The 25,991-nt window shown below is 30.7% G+C and overlaps 2 protein-coding genes across 2 annotated transcripts in view; both read right to left on the bottom strand.

The window, feature by feature from the left end:
* Positions 1-25,991, bottom strand: part of LOC125825438 (uncharacterized) — a 1,130,247-nt gene that overhangs the window by 506,807 nt on the left and 597,449 nt on the right. The gene's annotated exons all lie outside the window — the stretch shown is intronic.
* LOC125825436 (uncharacterized) lies at positions 19,294-20,340 on the bottom strand. Its single transcript, XM_049504779.1, has one exon. The coding sequence runs from the start codon at positions 20,112-20,114 to the stop codon at positions 19,353-19,355; it is 762 nt and encodes a 253-aa protein (XP_049360736.1). The 5' UTR covers positions 20,115-20,340; the 3' UTR covers positions 19,294-19,352.

The following is a 25,991-nucleotide window of genomic DNA, read 5'->3' as shown; positions in this document are numbered from 1 at the left end:
CATCTTGTCCACCTGCATGCTACCATTTGTTGTGGCTACCATCGCAGGTTTAATAGACTTCACTTCACACCCCAATTGCTTGACCAGATCAGGATCAATGAAGTTATGAGAACTTCTTGTATCAATTAGTATGTGTAATGCCATTTTTGAGTTATAACCAGTCACCTTCAAGGTTTTAAATCCCAAAGACCCATTTAACGCATGCATAGAGATCTCCATGTGTTCCACAGGTGGTCCTAACTCTAGTTTTTAATTTTGTTCCTCTTGTAATTCTCCACCTTGTTCCTGCATTGAATCCTGTCCTTCTTCTAATTCTTCCACTTCCAACAGATTCAACTGCTTGGAATTCTTACACTTATGCCCATGCATGTACTTTTCATTGCAAAAGTAACATAACCCCTTTGCCCTTTTTTCATTTATCTTCTCTATGCTCAAAGTTCTTTTATTTACTGTCTTAGAAAAACTAGAAGTATTTGTACCAGGTGTAGATAACAGAGGCTTATTGTTACCAATCCTTTGGTCCATGAATCTTTTTGCACCTATCTGAGACTGATTAGATATTGTTGTCTCACAGCAGTTAAGTATGCTTCTTGCATTCTTGCAGTCCTGTATACCTGTGATAAAGAAGTCAGATTAGTGATCTTCACAGCAATGTTCAGCTCATGCTTTAACCCTCCAATAAAGCAACTGATTGCATTCTTTTGTGACAAATTCACCCTAGTCAGATGTCTTTCAAACACTGATTGATATTCCTTAACACTCCCCACTTGTTTGATCTTCTTGATTTCCTCCATGGGATCATCAAAATCTATCCCAAATCTCTCCACCATAGCCATCACATACTCATTCCAAGTAGCTGGTTGTAAGTACTGTTTGTATCTCATGAAAGAAAGATGCCATTGGATGGCTTCTCCTTCCAGTTGCATTGCAACTATTGTTACCTTTTCCTCTGCAGCTACATTCTCTATGGAGAAAAATTATTCAATCTTGAACAACCACGATCTCAGATCTTCCCCTGCTAACCTGAGGAATTCCATTCGGGACCATTTTGAGAAGTTTGAATGATGGTTGTTGTAACTGGTAGGACTTTTGGGTCTGTGACTTCTCCCTTCAGAGTGGTGAATTCTCTCATCAGAATGTCTTGCAGTCGAAGGACCATCTTCCATAAAAGTTTTCTCCCTCCCAGATTCTCGATTAGTGACCAACTGTTCCTTCAATTCCATGACCACTTGATCCAATCTCTTCAAGTTTGTAACTTCCCCTGCCAACGCTCCCATTTTTTCTGCCAAATTATGCATTATTTCCTTCAATTCCCCCATTTCTGTTGGAGAATTATCAGCAAATCTTGTTCCTTTTGCCATTAAAATCCAAGGATAGAGTAGCTCTGATACCAATGTTACTCGATTGCAGAAATTCGCAATGAATTCGAGGATCGACGCACTGTTTCAGGATTTCTCGAGAAAACAGTTAGTAATGAAGAAGAAGAAGAATAGAAAGAGAGAGATTAGAAAGATAAAGAGAATTATGTATATTCCATATGATTTGAATGTAACTGATGATTACAATGTTTATTTATAAAGAACTTGACTGACTTATTCCATCTAACAAAATCAGTTAAAACTAACATCTAACTAACTACCACTACACTGATTATTGTAGCTTAACAATGTTTTACTAACTTTGTTAACTAACTTTTGAATTCCCAAATTATTGTAACATCGATCAAGCTGAATCAAGTAAGCATACCTTAACTATTGTTTTATATATATGGGTAGATCTTATATTATTATTATTATTATTATGTTGGGTTGTAGAATATAGAAAGAAGAGAATTGAGTTGTATTAATGTTGCAGCGTGTTGAACTTGGGAAAATTAATAAAATATAAGATTTTGGTGGCTAATGAGGAATAGGGGTTGGCTAGATTAATTGAGGTCTAGTGATGAGGTGATTAGAGGATTGTAGGGTGAGGAATTTGGATGATTGTGGAATATTAAGTTTTTCAGCGAATGAATACAAGGTCTGCCAAATTGCATTCGTCTTAATGAATATAAGGTTCTGCCAAATCGTATTGGTTTTGATATATAATTAATTACTAGGTGTATTGTATTATATGAACACCATTAGATTTATAATATTTTGATAGTTTAAGACTTAACCCTAGGATTGGATTTAGAAAATATGGGACTTGGTATATTAATTGACACCAAAATTGGGAGCTTGATTATAGATTAGGGTAAATTTTTGGGTTGAGGATAGACATATAATAATATGGGTGTCTACAAACTCGTGTGCTTACAATTATTGCATAATTGGTAGATTGGAAACGTTTTGAAGCTTTACGAAAGGGAAAGGCAAAATCTTAAGGATTCGTGACACGTGTTCGACATTCAAGGTATGTTAAAACTTTCAGATTTCGTTGAAGGACGTTTTTTTCTAATTAAAGATTAAAAATGGAATAGGCCATGGGTAAAGGCGAAAGATGGGGGTCTCGTACCAATAGTGTGACAGGCATTGGTACGAGTACCTGTGTTATAAAGGGAAAGTTTATTACTATTGAATGCGGTTTATAATCTGAGAATGCCAAAGCATATGAGCATTAGATGGTGTACTATTGACTTGAATTCTTTTGTGTGATTGTGTTTCTTTATTGAACTCGTATATTTGTGATAGTTGAGATGGTTATGTATTATGTTGATATTTGATTGATTGAGATGCATCATCATCCCCTTTATTTGAAACCATATTGTGCACATGCATTGGCATGAGGTTAAGTATAAGTTGGGCACGTGGAGATCATCCGTGATGGGATGGTGAGATGTTAAGATCATAATTTCGGCACGTGGAGATCGTCCGTACGAAAATTTATTGATTTTATGATAGTGCATTGAGATCGTATGCACAGACACGTGGCGATCGTCTGTGTCGGTATATGGACCTCACGAGTCCCTCATGGGTCATGCACTCTTGATGTATTTCCAAGGAGTATCATGTATACACAGTTGAGAGATTACTTGGAATCTGAGGCATATCATTTCAGGGTGTCACATTGCATTGCATCTCGTTATATCATTTTTTTTGTGTTATTGGTGGTTGGATAGTACGTCATATTGATTACCTCTATTTGATGAAACTTGACTAGTAAGTATAACATAGATTTGTATGAGTAAAGGACTAATTTTCTTATATGAACTCTTGTCACTACTTCTTCATTGTCGGTCTATGAGATATACTGGGTACACGTGGTTTCGTACTCATACTACACTTGTTGCATTTTTTGTGGTGCAGATTCAATTCCAAGTACGAGCACATCTCGTAGAGCTTTTTGAGTCTGAGGTTTGTGTATCTTGGAGTTGTAGTGAGCTGCTTGGTTGTTCTGTGGCCCACACCTCCCTCTATCTTTTATTTATTCTTTTGTTTTAATATTCCGACAGGATATCCCTTATGTTTGGGTTTTTCATTTTAGTTTCAGACTGCACCATATTTAGAAGCTCTTGTACTTATGACACCATTTCTTGGGTGGTATTTTAGCTTTCCGCATTTCGTATTTATAAAGGACTTAGTGTTGGAGATATTATGTACTTTTAGATTTTATATGATTAAATTAATTAAAATATACTAAATTAAAAAATATAAATCAATTATATTTTTATAATATTAGTTAAGAACATGTGTTTATTAATTAATATATTTTCAAGAGACAATATATATCTTAAATATTTAATTTAAATATAAAGGCCCTTATTTGTCTAATATAAATTTAATCGATTTTTCAATCTTATAGGTAACCGCCTAAATCTTTTCTCAGTCTTTTTATTCTTTTTATTTTTTCGTTTGTATATGTATTATGCTTCTTATTTTTTGCCAATTTTTTCTCTAAACTCTATCATGAGTCATTAGATTCTCAACTATTTCAAAAACAAAATGAAAGATGGAACTCCATCTAAGAGCATTACAAAAGGAATGTCACTGCATCTCCAAGTTCCTGATTTCAACCTTCATTTTCTCTCGATTTAACACAAAATTATGGAGTCAATGCATGGTATATTGAAAAATCTAAACAAATTCTAGAGGAAAATTCCATTGAAGAGATCCAAGAAAGAACACTGCAACAAGTATCAAAAATGCCAATGCAAGCAACATTAAAATTGTTGAAGGAGGAAACAAGAGAAAAGTCAAATACAGTGATTCTAATAGTAATTAATCAAGAACATCTGACGAGGTTGTGTCTGATTCATCATATGTTCTTAACTGTATAAAATAATTTTGTATATAGTGATTTGTATATTTTGATAGTTATATACAAAATTGCTTGAGGTATATGTATATTTCTGTATATTCATATACATATATTTACAAATTTGGAGAATATCAGGTAATTGTATAATATAAGTTTGTATATAGCGATTTGTATATTTTGATAGTTATATACAAAATTGTTTGAGGTATATGTATATTTCTGTATATTTAGGTACTATATTCATATACATATAGAGTTTATAGTTATATACAAACACAAATAGTTCTTATTTATACAAATACTTTATATTTGTAAATCATATAATTGTATATAATAATTAATTTGTATAAATATTTGATTTACATATTGAAATATATTTTCTATCTTCATGTTTGTATAGGGAGTTAGATTCATTTGCAAACAACCATCAAAACATGTCCCCCACATGCAATGCTATACATATACAATTCATATATACAAATTGTGTCATTCGATTTTTCTAACCAATAATTATAATAGAATTGTTAATATACAACTTTTCTATATTTGTATAAATAAAAATACATATTTGTGTTTTTGAAAATTTCAATTATATACTATACAAATCAATCATATTCTTTTTTGCCGTTCAAAACATGAAGTTTCCTTGAAAGAAATATTTGCCTAGTGTTGAATATACAAGAATATTGATGAACCAGAATTTTTTTTCGTTTAATATTGCTTCAGTTGCATGAGGAAACCAGTTGTTATAGTGTTTTTTTCGTTATAGAACTCTTTTTTGTAAAAGTATTTGATTTAAAACGATTAGCTTGAATCATGGGATTATGTAAATTTTATGTTACCTTATTTAGCGCTCATGTATCAATTTATTAAAAACAATTATTGTATAAATTATAAACAAAAAAAACGTAATATACAAATTAAATGATCCATAGCAAACTAAACTATACACATGGAATGTAATTACATAAACTATACCTATAGAGCGTTATTTCATTAAATTTGTTTGCCATATATGAAATTTTTTCGTTTACTTTTATTTTTTTTATTTGGCCCACAAATTGACCCAACCATATTGCTCAAGCTACACAAATCAGCAGATTTATTCCAGTCAGGCTAAAAAAAAAATTCTTAAATGGACTCCAAAAATCTTAGCTTAGCCCTAATAAATCATGAATTAGCTCAAACTGACCCAATAGACATAGCCCATATTGACATTTGACAACTCTACATTATATAACATTGTCAATTTGTAACGACATATTTAAGATTGGTCAATCTCAATCTACATATTCAAGTGACTCAATTGTCAATTTGTCATACAAGGTGAAATTCAATTATTGTAACATGACAAAAAATATTAAAATCTTATGACACCGGATAAAGTTCCTTGATCACACAAAAATTCAGCAGAAATGTGGTATCATCTCTTTCTTTATCAGCACAAAGTTATGAAATTTTTTATTTTGAATTAGAAATAAAAAAAGATCTCAAGTACAGGAAAATTAAAAATTTGAATTCTTTCCTTTTTCTCTTACAAACAAAATCGATCGATCGTATTTGTGTGATCTCATTGTTATCTTTTTGAGTTCGTTGACATTTCAAAGTTTGAGGTACCGCTACTTCTTTAATGTTTAATTTGTTATATTTAAGGAACAATATTTATTACTTAGTAAGATATATATAATAGTTATATACCAAAATATTATAGGTTCAATGACATACAAAACTTAAGATTTGTAGACTAACTTTTTTGGGAAAATTAGCAAACCAGTCACAATCTCTAACATAATTATTAAGAATATCTACGCTTTAAAATAATTACTAAAAATATCAATATGTCAATATTTTAGAAAATAAATTGTATCCTAATATAATTAAAATTCTTTCCTTTTATTTCTCAAATTAGGCCCACATTGGACCTTTTTGTTTACTTCATGTACGATAATTTTTTTTTGAAAAAATACCTTCATTACCCACTTACTCTGTTTCTAGGTTTTACCCCAAATTCTCCTTTCTCTCTCTTCCCTTTTTCACCATTGTTTTCTCCTTTCCTTGTTCAAGAAAATCATCATTTCTAATTTCTTACACTTTGTTCAAGAAATCTCACAATTAATTCAAAATATTTTCACCCATTAATAAAGGTAAATTCGAAGTCAACAAGTATTTTGTAAGATTTCTTGTGATTTTATTTTCATATTCACCAAGTATTTTATATTTCAATTTTTTTTTACTTTTAAACATTATTGTTTATTTTTTTTGTGAGTTTGTTTTCAGATTCCCCAAGTATTTTTTGAGATTTCTCTATTTTATATATTTCTGATTTTTCGTCTTTTAAACACTATTGTTCGATTTTTTTGTGATTTTATTTCGTATTAGGGATTTAGTAGATTGTAGTAATCTACATTAGCATCCATACATCATATTGTTTGATATTTTATACATTCATATTTAATATTTTCGAATTTTGCTTATAGGGTTACTAATGCACAAGTGAATATGGATTCAGATTCGGGTTTGATGAAAAAAAAATCAGAAAAAAGAACATAGCAAATGAAGAAGAAGAAGAAGAAAGAGAGAGTCAGAGAAGAATGTTGCAAAATTGTATTCATACCAGAATTGTATTCATATTAATTTTTGTTTGTCAATTGTTTTTCTTTTACTCATCATTTGTATTTTTATTTAAAACATTGTATTTCTTTTTTAGTTTGTAGTCATATCATTTGTATTTTTATTTAAAACATTGTATTTCTTTTTTAGTTTGTAGTTATTCAAATAGTCATGTCAAATGAATTTGTATTTCTTAAGCATAAATGTATCCTATTTTTTTCACAGTCAATTTGTATTTATTTTTTTTAAGAATATTGTATCTTTCCTCAATAGATTGTATTATTTTCACTATGTATGCTATTTATTTTCTAGAATCTTGTATCCCTATTTCTTTCATAGTCAATTTGTATTTTTTTTAGATTGTATCCTTCCTCGACAGATTGTATTATTTCTACCATGTATGCTATTTTTTTTCCAGAATCTTGTATCCTGATAAATTATATTTATATGTAATGATTAGATTATATTGGATACAATCAGTAATATTTTTGTAATACAAATAAAAGAAATATATATTTGACAGTCATGTAATACAATTTTGATCAGTGGGATAAAATTTGTAGTTTTCACAATGAAAGTAAAATATCAATTTAAATTTGAATGGTAAAGTGAGCACATAAAATGTAAAAATTATTGGTATACAATTACGATGAAAATATAAGAAAAAATAAGTTGATCCAATTGAATGAGAAAGGAGATTTCTTTGAAATTGTAACTGATGAGAATTTTAAGTTATATGTTCTTTTTTTAAAATATTATCTCCCTTGATTTTCTCGTTTCTGTTATTAAATAATTGTGTTCTTGCAAATCAAACAAATATAAAATACATAAATCAGATACATAACAAACTAAAATATTGACATTTTAAATAAATATTGAAAGTGTGGCTAAGGGGTCCTATTAAATGTCAAAACATTGACATTTTGAAAATTTTCTCAACTTTTTTTTAATTTGCATTTTAGTTTGTATTGTTTAAGAAAGGGATAATGCATAAGTACCCCCTAGATTATGACCGAAATCCCAGAGACACACCTAAACTTAACTAGAGTCCTATTACCCCCTAAATTAATTAAAATTGAATAAATACACTACAAACGTTGACACGTCATAGAGAGTGTGCACACTCTCTTGAAGGCAAGTGATAAGTGCACAAATTGGACACATGCCATTTTTTGATTGGTAACTTTATAATTAGTTAGCACACATATTTATTGATAATAAAGCTTATATATATATATATATATATATATATATATATATATATATATATATATTTAATTATTTTTGTTTCTTTCTTGTAAAATATTTATTTTAATTTCTTTTCACTTGAAATTTTATTTAATTAATTTTTCACTTTTAAATATTTTTAATAAATTATGTGTATTTAAAAAAGAACAATTCAAAAGTGTCCTTTAATTTTAATGGTTTAATATTTTAATGTTTTATTTGATTTTCTTCACTTATTTTGATATCCGTTCAAATTTAACTTATTTTAAATATAAGACATTTGAAATCAAATCAAAATGAAAGACAAATAAAATAAACTCAATAGAAAAATAACAGAGAAAAAACAATGAATGTAAGTAAAAAATAAAGTTTCGATACAAGGTAAAAAAAATGTGCGTTAACTTAATTTAAATACAAGATAAAAAAAAAAGAATATTTTTTTTTTTAAAAAAAAAGTAAGAATAAATTTAATTTAAAAAATATAAAAATTATATATTTACACACATGACGGGCGAGTGTGTACAAACACAACCAACTTGGGTGGTTGAAGGTGCCACATCAGCACACAAAGATGCACAAAAATATGAAAAAAATGAGTTCAGGGATAATAGGATCTTAGTAAGTTTAGATATGTCTCTGAATTTCGTTCATAATATAGGGAGTACTTATGTCTTATCCCTTTAAGAAATAAGTTAGGCTTTAGAAGTATAAAGAATTATCAAATTTATGAGTACGTGATTCAACTTTTTAACTTAATGACTTTTTGTTTACTCACCGCTTTATGTAATTTAAATTCTATTATCAATTTGATATTTAATTAGAAATTAATTGAATTGTTAGAGTGGATAAAAGTCTCACATTGGTTGGGAAATGGACTGATGGTCTACTTATATGGACTTGGACAATCTTCCCCTCATAAGTTAAACTTTTGGAGTTGAGTTAGGCTCAGGTGCATATCTTTACATGGTAACAGAGTCAGGTCCAACCCTGTTTGGGCTCCCGATCTATGCTCCAATTGGGCTTGGGCGTGAAGCGGGGTGTTAAAGTGGATAAAAGTCCTACATTGGTTGAAGAATAAACTAATGGTCTCCTTATATGTATTTGGACAATCTTCCCCTTATGAGCTATCTTTTGAGATTGAGTTAGACTCATGTATCATATATTTACATGAATGAAGTCAAAAAGTCATTACACATTCATGTAATTACAATAGTATTTAATATTTAAATAATTATATATTTTATAACATTGTAATTTATAAAACGACAAAAAACGTAATCCAACTTTGAAGTTAGAAGATTTTAAATATGAATTCTTGATACACGTGCATTAGTTAGTAAATCTACAATATGATAACTTCAATAATGTAACAAAGGTACCATTTATGATGGTTGAACAACTCCTTATTCAATACCTAATAAGCTAGTGCATATTTAAAAGCATTATACTAATTCATTTGTTAGGCACTTCATTGGATGAAAGAAGTGGTTATCCTACATTTTACTCCTTCCCTTTCATATTACATCCTTAAGAAAATATTTACAAGGAATTTATTTTTAAAAAATTAACTTTATCCCATATTTGGAAATTTAAATTTGGATATTAATAAGTACTATTTTATATAATAATTTAATAAAAACATATTTAAAAATATATTATAACAAATCTTTTTTGATTTGCTAAAATGGAGATGGGTGTGTTTGGTATGAAGAAAATGTTTTTCAATTTTCCTATGTTTTGGTTCAAACAATTTCTCTACGAAAACAAGCTCCTTAAAAATGAGAAAAATGACTTTTCTCTATTGAAAGTAGTGAAAATAAGTTGCACAAGTGCTCTCCTCCACATCCACCCAACATCCCCAACCCTCACCCCTTGGGCCTTGACCATCCCATCCCCTGCTATCCTCGAACCCCCACTCCTCATCCCTATTCACCTCCATAGTGTTTTGATAGGTAAGATATAAATACTTTTGAAGTGATATTTTTTTTGCTTCCTTACTAAACACTAAAAAATATGTAAAAGACCTATTTATTTTTCTAGAAACCATTTTGATCACTTTCTAGGAAACCATATTTATGGATCATCCTATTAATAGATCTTAATAAGCACTAAAATAAGCAATAGCAAGTGCCAAAATCCGAGTGAACACAAATGGTATTAAAAATGATTTATTTGTTGAGGTTGTCAAAAAAAGAAGAAAGTAGATGAGTTGAGTCAAAGACCGTTTGTGCACTCACATTAGCTGTCTTATATATAGTTCCAAATTTCCAACCTGGTAGTAAAGAGCAAAACAACAACTACTAATTTTTTAGATAAGGAATTTTAAAGAGTAAAAGATTGTGAGTGCTTGCATTAGCTGTCATATAGTAAGGAGTTGAACACCTAATTAGTTGAAACTAATACTCCCTCCGTCTCTAATTACTTGTCCATATTTTCTTTTTTAGTTGTTCTTAATTACTTATCCATTTTGACAAATCAAGAAATGACATTTTTTTTTACTTATTATATCATCAATTAATTACTTTGAAAAAAATAGAACTTCTTGAAAATCTTAAATTTTTAATTCATTCACTTCATAATTAATAGGGGTAAAATGGTTAACACACTATGTCAATTATTGTTTTCTTAATAGGTGTATCAATTCAAAAGTGGATAAGTAATTAAGGACAGAGGGAGTAATATACATTTTATTACACTTTCATCCCTAATACAATCTCGAGTCTTGCGCCAAGTTGATCCTAGATACCTTCATAATGATTATGAGAAGATCAATAATCAATTTTGAGTCTTGCGCCTAGTTGCTCTAAGTTAGTTTTAGGCAAAACATCAGAACAAAAACACATGCTACTAGATAACTTTTTTAGTGCTAAGCATCAAATCATTTCACATTAATGCGACAATTCAATTTTTATGACCTATAAAAGAAGCCTCTTTAGAATGAATGACATTAAAAAATTATAGGGAACAAGATACTAGTCTTTTAGCCTTCTTTCTTTATACTCCCTCCGTTTCATCCGAGGTAGTTTGACTTGACACAGAGTTTAAGAAAGAAATGAAGACTTTTAAAATTTGTGGTCCAAAAATGAAGGATTAAAATTTATGTGGTTGTAAATCATTTCATTAACGGTAAATAGATATTTTATAGTTAAACTGTTACTTAATATAAAAATATGTCATTTTTTTGGACTGACTAAAACGGAAAGTAATAATGAGATAGGATCTTGAAGGATAGAATAGTCATTAAAACATTAGATATTATTAGTGAAGGTTGTTATTTGCAGTTAGTTAAGAGTCAGTTAGTAGAAAGTTGGTTAGCATCACGTGAATAATGATAAATAGACTGAGATGTAACAATGCTCATTCATTATGTATTTTTCACTCATTATCAATAAAACTTCTCTCTTCTCTTCTCTTCTTAGTTGAAGTTCTTCCAATGGTTGTTAAGGGAGTTTGAGTGTTAATTGATTACAGAATCTATCATGGTATCAGAGCTTTAATCACTTTTGTGAGTTGGATTTTTTTATAGAGCAGCATTGTTGTAGGTAGATCAGTGAGATTGCTAAATTGCTGAAGTAATGGCAGCCACTAAGATCGATCACACACATGCACTCTTTATTCATCCTTCGGATACGACTGGAGGTCCAATTGTTTCTATTCAGTTGACAGGATCTGAGAATTACTCAATTTGGAGTAGATCTATGCGAATCCAATTGCTTGGTAAAAAGAAGTTGGGAATCATAGATGACACTTTGAAGAAATCAGATTTTCATGTAGATTTAGCTCATCAATGGGATAGATGTGATGCTATTGTCATTGGATGGATTCTAGGATCTGTGACGACGAAATTGCATGCCGAAATCATCTATGCTAAAAGTGCAAGGATGATCTGGGAAGATCTTAAGGAAAGGTTCAACAAAGTTAACACTTCTCGAGTCTATCATCTACACAAAGATATGGTAACATTGGTTCAAGGGACTGACACGGTGTCCAACTATTTCTCCAAGTTAAGACAATTTTGGGTAGAATTTGATAGCATGACACATCCTCATTGTGATTGCCCTAAATCCAAGGATTTCATGCAACACATACAGAGTTTAAATGTGATGCAGTTTCTTATGAGATTGAATGAAAATTATGAATATGCCAGGAGTCAGATTTTGATGACTAGTCCCATCCCTAATATCAATAAGGCTTACTCTATGTTGATCGAAAGAGAGAGCCAAAGGTTGATGATCAATTCTTATACTTCAAGGGAAAGGATTGAACTAGGAGCTATGATGGCAGGGAGAGGCAAACCACAAAAGAATTGGAACCTTCAATGTGATCACTGTAAGCTTAAAGGGCATACTAAGAATGTTTGCTACAAATTGGCTGGTTATCCACCTTGGTACAAAGGGAAGAAGAAAGAAGATTTTCCTAATGCAAACAATGTCCAGGCTGAGATTAATAAGCCACATGTATGTAAAGAGCCTATTGCCTGTAATGCTCAGATTGACCATGTTAATCCAAATGTGTATGCAGGGCAATTCACAACTAACTGCTCAATTGGAAAAAGAGACTTCCCACAAGCACCACATTTGACTGAGGCTCAACATGGAAATATTAATATGATGCTTGACAAGGAAGAACATCCAAATTGCATGGCTAGTATGGCAGGTATGAATTTTAAAACTCTGTCCACAGTAGATCAGGTAAAGTGGATAATATACACAGGTGCAACAAATCATATGGCTGTTACTCTAGACATAATGTCTGATATAAAACATGTGAAGAAAGATCATACTAGGATGTTTATTTACCTAATGGTGGAACTACAATGGTCTCTCACACAGGCAGGTGCAAAGCTGGTGATACATGAATACTTGAAAATGTCTTATTCATACCAGACTTTAAGTATAATCTACTGTCAGTATCAAAGATTACTAGAGAATTCAACTGCTTTCTCTTTTTACCCTGGTTTCTGCCTATTCCAAGACCTTGCCAGTGAGATCTTGAAGGGGACTGGTAAGGAAAGTAATGGCCTCTACTTCATGTCTTCACAATCACACAACGGGAAACACCTCACTGCTAACCCAGCGGCAGAAGTTTGCAGAGTTCATACAGTAGAGACAACATTGGAAGATATATCCCTGTGGCATAGAAGGCTAGCTCATCCTTCTAGTGCTTCTATGAAACATATTTTTGGATATAAACTAGATGATTGTAAGTCCATTGTAGCTGACTGTAAAGTGTGTCCTCTAGCCAAACACACTAGAGAACCTTTTCTTCATTCTACTAGTACTTCCATTAAGCCTTTTGACTTGTTACATTTAGATGTTTGGGAACCATATCATTCAACAACTTTTGATGGGAATAAATACTTTTTGACTGTGGTTGATGATTTTTCTCACATTACCTGGATTTTACTGTTAACATTTAAGAGTGATGCGTTGTTGATTTTGAGGCAGTTTATTAAAATGATACACACTCAGTTCCAAGATGTTGTCAAGGTAATTAGATCAGATAATGGGAGTGAATTTGTCAATTCTGAGATGCAACATTTTTTCAAGGAGCTTGGTATCATACATCAGAGAACTTGTGTCCATACACCTCAGCATAATGGTGTAGTTGAGAGAAAGCATAGGCATCTCCTTGAGATTGCTAGGGCCCTTAGATTCCACGGGCATATCCCTTTAAAATTTTGGGGTCACTGCATCTTAATTGCAGCCTACATCATAAATAGATTACCCTTCCACAATTCTTGGAGGCAAATCTCCTTATGAGTTATTCTTTTGAAAGTCACCCCCACTAGATCATCTAAGGACTTTTGGTTGTCTATGTTATGCCAATGCTCTGCCTAGAATGGACAAGTTTGCACTTAGAGCAGTGCCCTCTGTTTTCATGGGATATTCCACTACTACCAAAGGCTATATTCTGTTTGATATTGATAGAAAAAAGTTCTTTATCAATAGAGATGTTACTTTCAGGGAACATTTTTTACCTTTTCAATCTGATATTGAACCTGCTCCTCCTGCTGACCAGTTTCCATGGTCTTTAAACTCCTCATTTTTTGGTGACACTTCTCTGGATGAGCCCTTTCTTACATCTCATGCTCCTCTTGAGCCATTGATTACATAGCCACCTCATTCTTCTCCCATTTCCCCTCCTCACCATACTGATTCCTCTCCAATTGATACCAACATATCTCATGATTCTCCTCAGCTTAGAAGGTCTCAAAAAGTCTCCAAAGCCCCTCTTTGGCATGTTGATTATCTCACAAAACAGTCTACTGCTAATGTTTCATATTCCCTTAGTGCTTACCTCTCTTATGATGCTTTTTCTCCTACTCAACAAATTTATCTTAGTTCCCTATCTAAGGTTCAGGAACCCATATCTTATCATGAAGCTATTAAGGACAGTAGGTGGATTGATTATACGCATACTGAGCTCCAGGCTCTTGAACTTAATCATACTTGGGACCTGGTTCCTTTGCCCAAAGGTAAGGTTGCTATTGGGTGTCGATGGGTCTATAAGGTCAAGTTGAAGGTTTCTGGTGAGGTGGAGAGATTCAAAGCCAGGTTGGGTGCAAAGGGTTATACCCAACATGAGTGTCTTGACTATAATAAGACTTTCTCTCCTGTGGTTAAGATTGCCACTGTGAGAGTGGTTCTTTCTTTGGCAGCCCAACATAATTGGCATATTCATTAGTTAGATGTTTATAATGCTTTTCTTCAGGGTGATTTACACGATGAAGTTTACATGCAGCTTCCTCAGGGTTTACCAAGTCAGGGGGAGTCTGGAATTGTTTGTAGACTTGCTAAATCCTTGTATGGATTAAAACAGGCCAGCAGACAATGGAACCTAAAACTATCTGAAGCATTGATTGATTCAGGATTCACTCAAAGTTGTTTGGATCACTCTTTGTTCATAAAGAAGAAAGGAAATGACATTGTCATAATTTTGATCTATGTGGATGATATGTACTACATGTAGCAACTTATCTGTAATTGAAGAGACCAAAGCATCCCTACATGAAACATTCAATATCAAAGACTTAGGGACATTAAAGTTTTTTCTTGGAATGGAGTTCAACAGGTCTTCTAAAGGTATATTGGTGAACCAGAGGAAGTATGCTCTTGAGATTCTTTCAGAATCAGGGATTAGATCTGTTAAGCCTGCATGGACACCTTTGGAAGTTAATGTGAAGTTGACAACACAAGAATTAGATGATTTAATGCAGAAGACAGATGATGGCATGTTGGAGGACAAGACTAAATATCAAAGGTTGATTGGGAAAATGTGGTACTTAACACTAACAAGACATAATATAGCTTATGTTGTGCAAACTCTTAGTCAGTTTTTACAACAACCTAAAAAATTTCGTTGGGATGCAGTAGTGAGGGTCATGAAGTATATCAAAAGAGAACCTATTGAGTAGCATAGTCTCTAATTCTTTGACAATGCTTTGTGACTCAGACTGGGCTTCCTGCCCCTACACCAGAAAGTCAGTCTCAGGTTTCTTGATCAAACATGGAAGTTCATTAGTTTCATGGAAATCCAAGAAGCAAAATGTAGTCTCTAAAAGCTCAGCAGAAGCTGAATACAGGAGCATGGCTAATGCAGTGTCTGAAGTAGTATGGTTAACTACTTTGTTGAAGGAGCTGAATAATGAGGTGACTGAATTAGTGGTTGTACACAGTGACAGTAAGGCTGCATTACAAATTGCTGCAAATCCAGTTTTTCACGAACGAACCAAACATAATGAAATAGACTGTCATTTCATTAGACAGAAAATTAAAAAAGGCCTGATCAAAACAGTGCATGTGTTCCAAAGATCAATTAGCTGATATCTTGACTAAAGGTTTGCCACGACCACAACATGAGTTTCTAGTGGGCAAGCTTGGCATGCTGAATGTCTTCATACCTACCAGCTTGAGGGGGAGTAATGAGATAGGATCTTGAAGGATAGAATAGTCATTACAACATTAGATATTATTAGTGAAGGTTGTTATTTGCAATTAGTTAAGAGTCAGTTAGTAGAAAGTTAGTTAGCATCATGTGAATAATGATAAATAGACTGAGATGTAACAATGCTCATACATTCTGTATTTTTCACTCATTATCAATAAAACTTCTCTCTTCTCTTCTCTTCTTAGCTGCAGTTCTTCCAATGGTTGTTAATGGAGTCTGAGTGTTAATTGATTACATAATCTACCAAGTAAGTCACATAAATTGGGACAGAGGAAATAATATTTATGGGAGAAGCCCCCCACCCCCCTCCCCCTCCCCCTCGCAGATTATATATTTGTAGTAAGCCATCGCCTTGATATTTCAGCTTAAAGAAAATAAATTTGATCAATTGTAACTCACTTGCATTTAATTCTTTCTTACAAATTTCAACATTAATTAAAATGACGATTGTTTTGATAAACAAATCAAGAACTAGTTGATATTTTTTTAAAATGTAATTTGAAGTTTCGATGAAAAATAGTATTTAAAATTTAAAATTGTGATTGAACGTTGAAATTCTAAGAATGAAAAGTTGAAAAAACTCCCAAAACATGTATTTAAACTTCAAATAATGAATCAACTTAATAAATAACTACGTATTAAAAATAATCTCTAAATATTTCTTACTCCATTTCAACTTTTTTTTTTTTGTTTTTTTTTTAAATCATTTAAATTAGAATGTTTCTTTCCCTTTTTAATTTCAATTTTTTACATAACATATTTAAAATCACACGATTAAATGATATTTTTATATATTTGACATATCTTTAATTTAAGATTATAAAATCAAAAAAAACATTCTTACTTTCTTAAAATTTGCACCAGATTCAAATTGAAATAGAGAGAATATAAACTTTGTTTTTTTCAAAACCAAATCTACGGACAAACGGGCGTTGCCCAAAAATCAAATGAAAATTATATTATGCTTGTGTTCAGACATGCGATTTCATATCATGATTTCTTATCTCAAATTTTTCCAAAAAGTATGATCTTAATTTTTTTTAAATTTAGTTTATATTTTGTAAAAAGAGTTATCATTTGAAATTTTGCGAAAAAAAATTCATGTTTGATGTGAAGAGATTGTTCATATCATGTGAAAGAATTATATCAAAAAGTAACTAGTTATTAGTAAAATGGTTGATTAGATTTGTATAAAATTATTTGTATTTGAAAGTTTATAATTGTGAATATTTATTTGTAAATGGAACATGAGAATATGTTATTTATTCATTTAGCGCCCTAGGATATTTCGATAATTATAATGCACTTATTAATAAAATTATATAAAAATTGAAGAAACTTTAATAATTTTCACAACTTATAGAATTTTGTGTTTATGTGAAAAATATAACTTAAAAAGTTTAAATTACATGTTCAAATAAAATTTTAACTTCAAACCAATTTAATCTCAAATCATATTTTCATCCTTCATTCACTCATTTTTTACTTGTCACTGTTTGACTTGACACATGCATTAAGAAAACAATTATTGATAATTATTTTACCAAACTATCCCTATTAAATGATGTTAGTATTAGGTCTTAAAAAATGATTTTGAAAATAAGTATTTAATGTTGAAGGTAAAACATGTAAAGATATAATTGTCCTTTGTTGATTTGACAAAAATGATAAGCAAAAATGAAAATCTATTTAGAAATAAATGATAATTAAAAATGAACAAGAGAGCATTATATATCGAGTCCGGAGCAAAAAGGACAAAAAAAATTGAGCAAAATTTCCAAAATGACAATAGAAATCGAGTATGAAACGAAAAAAGGGTCACATTTGGATGGAGGGGCAGAAGATGTTAAATTGTTTGTTGTAAGACTCACGTCAGAATGAGCCTTACAAGGCTTATATTAGAACTTAGAATGAGCCTTACAAGACTCATGCTAACATGGGCCTTCCTTTTAAAAAGAAGGTCACATTTTTTAAAAAATAATTAATATTTCTTTTTTATTATTTATTCTATTGGTTTGTTATTATGTTTTCGTGTTTATTTTTTCTTTTATTTTTACTATTTATATGTACATAAAAATGTAAATGATGCGGTCAAGTTCAATAAAAAAATTGTAATATATAATTTGATAATATTGAGGACAAAATATAGGGATATGAAAATGAACATGCAATTTAGGCGAATCGTTCGATTCTATCCGATTTTGAACCTTGACAAAGATTCAAAGCTCTCCTGGGCGACTAAGGCATATGCAAGTGGAAAAACGGACAGAACTAAACGATACGTTTAAACTATGTTTTTTTTTCATGTCCCTATATTTTGTCTTTAATATTATCAAATTAAATAAAAAACTATTACACTTGACCACATCACTTACATTTTTATTTACATATATATAGTGAAAATAGGAAAAAAACAAACACAAAAACCAAATGATTTATATAAAGAAGAAGGAATATTAATATATATTTTTTTTTAAAAGTGTTGTTTATATAATGAAGAAGGAATATTACCTTTTTAGTTTCATACTCAACTTTTATTGCCCTTATAAAAATTTTACTCACTTTTTTTTTTGTTGTTGTTTTTTTTTTTTAACTCCGAACTCGTTACATATCCAAATTGATTGTTAAGATCCCATTAGGTTTGGTGGTGGGGATTTGTCAATTAATGATTACATGTTGGGTTGCTCTCTCCCCTAGTAGGAGTAAGACATTATTAAGGTCCCACACTATGAACTAGTTGTCAAGTCCTTTTCAACTACACTAGCTCGACAGCTATCTCCTCTTGACCTTTTTCCTACTTCTATAAAACAAGAGAAAAGACAATTCTACAATTGCATACAAAACATCCATGTGACCTCAAATAATGCCTTTGTTTCTTTCTACCCTTCCTTTTCTATTCAAATTTTGAATTACATTTTATAGTCCATACAAGACAAAGGTATAACTAGGGGTGATAATTGGGTGGGTTGGGTCAAATTTATGCGATTCATAATAAGTTAAAGATATTAATGAGATTACATGTCAACCCATTATTTATTGAATTGAGCTAATGAATAAACAGGTTAATAACTCGGCCAAACTTAAATAGATTGAACGATTGAACAAATTGAGTTTCATTTTACCAATACAATATACACACATAGAGGCACCAAGGACCATTACCTCCCTATTATGCCATTACTAAATTAGTCACTAAGTAGTTCACAATTCTACTTAATTTGGTTAATTAACACTGAGATATATAAACAAGAGATAGATGAAATGAAGTAACAATCGAAGAAGATAAAATAAAAGTAAAAAATTGAGGAAGAAAAGGCTAACATTAATTAGAAAATATCGAGAACTTCTAATATGAAATTGTTGCAGAGGGGGCAATTGCCCCTTTGAACCCAAAGTTCCCTTGAACACAATCTGCAAAATGTATGTCCACAAGGTATAAACGCAGCGCCCTTATGTCTCACCATACACACACAACAATTATTATATTCTCCGCCGGCGCCGAGGGCAACAACATCAGCAACGGCGATGGTGCCGGCCTCGATGCCAGCAACTCCAGTATCATCATTATTATCCAATTCATCTTCTTCTTCATCTCCATCTCCATCTTCAATCATATACGCTGATTCATCTCCATCGTTCTCTGTTAACAAGGCCATTAATGACATTCGCGCCGGTTGATCCTCCAATTCCACTCCAATTTCTTCTCCATCACTCTCTGCAGTTTCCAATATTCTACTTGTTGACCCAGATGCAGATGTAAAATTTTCAACCGGAGTTATTGGATTGCTATGGTGTTGAATTGAAATGTTAGGTTTGAGACGGAGTTTGTTTCTGAAATGTTCCCATTTTCTGGGTTTTCTGCTGTTGCTGCTGGGATCGTCTCGAATGATATCGAAGAGAGTTCTGTTGGAGTGGTGAACAGGGGAAGAAGAAGAAGAAGATTCTCGTTTGTTGCTCAACACCGCGCCTAATGTAAGGCCGGCAAGATTATTGTTATGATCTTGTTTGACTCTGAGAAAATCTGAAAGGTTTGGAGAATCAATTTTATCATTAAACATCAAAGTTCTTAGACTAGTATTGCTTTCCATTCTTCAAATGAATATAGAAATGGAGAATTTCTCGGAGATCGAAAAACTCAGATCTGTTGTAGTTTTATTTTGAATACATATATAAGAAAGAAAGAAGAAAGCGTAGAGGGTAAGGCATAGGATTCCTAAGAAGTCAGCAATCAATGAAGAAAGAAGAAATACGTTAAAAGAAGAGACACACAGTTCTAAAGAAAAAGAAGGATGATGGAGTTTGTGGGGTTTGAGATTTTTTTATTTTAGGAGCAAAATACTGAAATTTGGGTGAATTATTAGTTTCGTTTTTAAATTATTAATAGCTTTAGAAAAATTCATTTATTTAACTAACTTAATTTAAATACATCTTGATTTGTTACATGGTATAACATGTGACCTCAAATTTTTGTAGAAGTATAGGACTCTTCATAAAAGTTTGAGAGAAGTGTTGAAATACTCTTAAACTTGACAGAAATTTAGGGATGTATTTCACTCATGTTATAAAATTGGGGATGTATTTAAATTCAATTAGTCAAGTAAAAAAAATATTTTATTAATATTTCAAAAATGAATTTACAATTCCCCTAAATTTAGATGTGTTTTCAATTCTTTCTTTTTTATTTTAAACTTTTTGGGAGGAGGGTTGGGGGTGTAGAAAAGTCTATGTGGACGTTGTGAAATCTCAGTCAAATGGAGTTATTTTGATTGGAAGGTCCCTAACAATTTATTAGTGCTTATTTGGATTGACTTATTTTAGGTGTTTTTAAGTCAAAATAATTTTTAAACAGTTTTAAAGTGTTTGGGTAACGTTAAAAATTGCTTATAAATACTTATTTTAAAGCCAAAATAACAAAAATAAGCCAAAAGTCACAAGTTAGAAATTCTAACTTGTGGCTTTTGGTTTATAAGTCATAAGCCAAAAGCCAATCCAAACAGGCCCTTAGTCCCTCCATTCCATATTAACTTAAGCTTTGAGCCCTTTTCCATTTTTCAAAGGCAAAATGGTCTGGTGGACCCTTGTATTTGTATGAGTTTGTTTTGTGAACCCTTAACTTATCCCTTTGTCATTTGAACCCCTGAACCCATCTAAACTCAACATTTTAAACACATTTTTTAGTCTTTAGTTGTGCGTTGTACCACAAACGCCTGACACATAATTTTAAAAATAATTATAAAATGACACATGTATATATATACCACTTCATGTCATCTTGACATTTTTATTATATTTAATTAATATATTTCTTATTTTTATTTGCCTTTTGCCGCCAAACCCACCACTTTCCCACACAATCTCATTTCATTTCTCTTTGATCTTCCTTACACTTTTTTTTTTCAACCTCTTCTACTCTTTTCATTGAAGAAAAAACACCAGCAGCAATCAAGGCAATCCATCTTTGTTTTCATCCAAATCGAAGAAGAGAGGTTCACCGCTTGAGTGTACAGTGTGTCAATGTCGTCCTAGACCAGTATTTGTGTGTGGCTATATACCCACATTTTTTCTTTCTCATTTTTTTCTTCATTCCCACAAAATTGTTTGAGTATTTTTGTTGGTTTTGTTCGATTTTTTATTTATTTATGTAAATTTGTAACTTATTTTCGTGTTTGTATGTTGTTTAGTCTAGATTTCATCTTCTATTTACGCGTTTGTTTAATTTTTAGTCGATTATATTGATTTTTTTGAAATTTTTTGGGGATTCTATTTGTTATGCTTTCAATTACATGTTTCATGATATCTATTAGATTATAGGATTCTAACAAAAGCAACTTTCATGATGATGTAGAAAACTACAATAGAATTAACCACAAAATAAAGCAAAGAATCAACTGGAAATGCATAGAAATAAAAGAGGAGTATAACAATGAAAAAAATGGAGAAGAAATTTGGAGAAAAAAGATCGAAAAAGAGGCAAGAAAAAGCTCAAATTTGTCTAATAATGGTGTTAAATGCAAATGGGGAAGATGATGGCTTTATAAAACCCTAATGTGGCTATTAGACCCTTTTAACCAGATTTCACGCTCCTCATGTGTGTCTATCACACGCCCCTTGGTTGTGTCTTCCACATAGGATGCCAAGTCAGAAAACGTGTTTAAAATGTAGTGTTTCGAGGAGTTCAAGGGTTCAGTTGACAAATGATTAAGTAAAAGGGTTTAGAATACAAACTCATACAAGTACAAGGATCCACCAGACTCTTTTGCCTTTTTCAAATTAACCTAAGTTTTCAATCTTCAAGACTATTTTTAAAATATTCTTCCAATTTTACCCTTTAAGTTAGTATTGGAATTAGTTATTATAATTAATGTTTAGTTATTTTTGATAATAATTAATAAGGGTAAAAATGGAAAATTATGTTCAATTTATATCCTAACCTACTTTTCTTAAAGGGTGTGAAACACCTCAAAACTTAAGTTAATATGGAATGGAGGGAGTACTGTATTTCTTATCCAGAAACCTAATTCTTTTTTTCTAATATTTTCTCTATTTCATTTTTTGCAATTATAGTTTTAATATTTAGAAAGTTAAATTATTTATTTTCCTTCCTCTTATAGTCACAAAAAATTATCAAAGTTCGTGATTAGGGGTGTTCACGGTTTGGATAAAAACCGATCCAAACCGAAAATCAAACCAAATCGATAAAATAAAACCGATTTTATTTGGGTTTGGTTTGGTTTGGTTTTAGATTTTTGAAAACCGATAGTATTTGGTTTGATTATTGTTTTATTCGAAAAAACTGAAGAAATAACCAAACCGAACCGATGAATTATATACATATATTTTATTAATATACATACTTAATATATTGTTTTTATAAACAATTTTAAAGATCTTATACATATTTTCATTAAAATTTCTTTATAATTTACTTATTGAAAGCAAAAATGCCCAAGATGAAACATTTATCTTATTGATTTCATGTATATGAGTGTCTATGACAATTCTTTGTGGGACTGAAAATGTTATTGTCTCTTCCTTCTAGGCCAATATAGTGAATTTTAAAGCTTTATTGATAGTAAATTTAGTGATTGAAAGTTCAGTAATTGAAGTCATTCTAACTATTTTTCGTTTTGAATGGATTGTTGTCACTTTTTTCACATTTTAAATGAATTGTTTCTTTTATTTTTGTGTATGGTTAATAACCGAATAACCGAACCAAACCAAACCGAAACCGATAATCACCAAACCGATAAATGTATATTATATTTGGTTTGGTTTGATTTTGATAATTTTAAAACCGATTAAGTTGGTTTGGTTTTGGTTTTGACCAATAACCGATCCAAACCAACCCGTGACCACCCCTATTCGTGATAATTAAACAATGTATAACATAAATCAAAATAACAGTGTACTCTATTCAGTCTATATTAAATGAATTATTGGACATGACACATTTGTTAAAAAAATATTAAGGATATAAATTAAAAGATTATCTTTTACTATTATCCTTTTTGATTATTTTAAAACTATTTTACCAGAAAATGTAAAGTAATTAAGAACTGCATTAAAAGGAACAGTAAATATGGAAGAAAAACAAAGGCCCAATAATTCTCTTAAACTTTGAAAACTTTACTTATTTTAAAGAGCAACTTTCACATATAGCAAACATAAAAATCATATTTGTATGTTATACTTATAATTTGCATAATTGCGTTCCATAACAAATTTTATGTTTGCTATGGAGCTTTTGATTTGTATAATTCGCTACAAACATCCAATTTTATACAAATTGTTCAGGTTTGTATAAATTCATTTATACATTGTAATTTGTATAATAAGATATGTATTTGTATAATTATAAGTGTATATGACAAAAATATATGTATTTGTATTTGTATATACAATTTTCTCTCGCTTTATACAAACACAAACGCATTTTATATATATTTTATACCGAAATGTATAAAGTGGCTAATTATATACAGAAAATGGCTAACTGTATATCGAATCAGATGGCAAAAAAAGGGATGTTTGCTGCGAATTACAATTAAAATAAACTATGGCTATAACATTTAATTTGAATTAATAGTTTTCTATTTCATACAATTTTCCCTATTTTAAATTATGAAAAAAGTCCAAACAATTCACTTAATATGAGAAAAACATTTAGTAAGACAAAAGATGGGTCGTTTGGTACAAAGATTTATAACGCAAGAATTAGCAAGACAAAGATTAGTAATGCATGGATAAGTAATGCATAGATTAGTATCACAATGTTTATTTTTATCAAGTGTTTGGTTCATTGTTTCCACCTAATCTTGTGTTTAGATTAAAACTCTACAAAAAACTTCTTTTCAATTATACCCTTGAATTATTATGAAGTTTTCGATTTTATGTACTTGATCAAAGCAAATAACTGCCTGACAATATTATTTTTTTGTGGCTTCTAACTGGCTATGAGAAGAACAATTTTGTTGTCATATTTGTTATTTTCTCACTTGGATTATTTGAGGGTAAATAATTATCACTCACAAAACATCAATTTTTAATTTCGAAAAGATAGGCCATCTACTTTTAAAATCGAAAAGACAGTTAATGATAGTATAATCAAATAACTATCTACCTTTACACATAAAAATTACAAGTTGTAGTTTTAATAAAAGATAGGCCATCTACTTTTAAAATCGAAAAGACAGTTAATGATAGTATAATCAAATAAACTATCTACTTTTACACATAAAAATTACAAGTTGTAGTTTTAATATGTATATGATTTTATAAATTGTTCAAAATACTAATAATTAAAAAACCACATATATGTCAATAAATAATACATGTAAAAAGATAAAAAAAATGTCATGTGGTGATATATTTGCTTTTCAATAAGTAAATGTTAAACAACTCACAATATAGATTTTCTACTAATTTAGATTTTAATAAATAAGATTGTGACTTTAATAATTTTCTCTTAATTGTTTCTTATTTATTTCTTAGAAAAGAGTTGAATCCTATATGATACTGATAGGGTATCAATATACCGACGGAGTATCACAGATGATTAAGCTCAGTCTTATATGGTACCGATATGGTATCAATATATCGGTGGAATATCACAAAGGATTAATTCATAGTATGATGTTGATGTCATGCTGACATCATCGCGGAATAAGAAAGGAAAAAGTGGGGGTAAGCGCGTAAATAGTTTTGGGTTGAGTCCAATTTGGGTAAATAGTTTCACAGTTCAGTCTATTTTGTGTAGTTTTCCCGTATAAATAACATGAACAATATTATTATGGTATTCAAGGCGATTAAATGTCTTCACAATATACCATCTATATCTATCTATGTTATATTAAAGGGAAAAGACTTAAATATGCCATTGAACTTTAAGAAAAAGTTCATCTATGACATCCGTTAAAAATTTGGCTCATCTATGTCATTTTCGTTTGAGAAAAGACTCATTTATGCCATTATTTGTTAACTGAAAAAAGTTTAGATTTTGCAAAATCATTTTTTATATGTGGTCAATTATGATTCGTCCAGTCATTAATTAAATATTTTTTAAAAGGAAAAGACTCAAATATGCTATCAAATTTTGAGTAAAGACTCATCTATTCATCCGTTTAAAGTTTGGCTCATTTATGCCATTTCAGTTAACAAATAATGGCATGGATGAACCAAACTTTTAACGGATGACATAAATGAACATTTTCTCGAAGTCCGATGCCATATTTGAACCTTTTCCCTAAATTAAAAGCACGAAGGGAGAGGGCCTTAGCCAAATGTATTTCGCTTTTTTACTCTATAAAAAATATTTCACACTAGATAAAATAGTAATTTAATTATTATCCTAAATTTCGGAGTTCCATTTCCCTGATATGCGAGCATTTGAATTCAACTTAATTTTGTGTATTAAATCATTCGTTATTTGAACTATGCAACATCAAAAATTGAAAAAGAAAAGTAAC

Source organism: Solanum verrucosum, unplaced genomic scaffold, assembly GCF_900185275.1.
Source record: "Solanum verrucosum unplaced genomic scaffold, falcon-dt-bn FXZP01000101.1, whole genome shotgun sequence".
Classification (NCBI taxonomy): domain Eukaryota; kingdom Viridiplantae; phylum Streptophyta; class Magnoliopsida; order Solanales; family Solanaceae; genus Solanum; species Solanum verrucosum.
Note: the sequence above shows the minus strand (reverse complement) of the source record. Positions and strands in the feature narration are given on the sequence as shown.

Coding starts and splice junctions, on each gene's coding strand:
- LOC125825436 (XM_049504779.1), bottom strand. CDS start 20,114: ATGGAAAGCAATACTAGTCTAAGAACTTTGATGTTTAATGATAAAATT.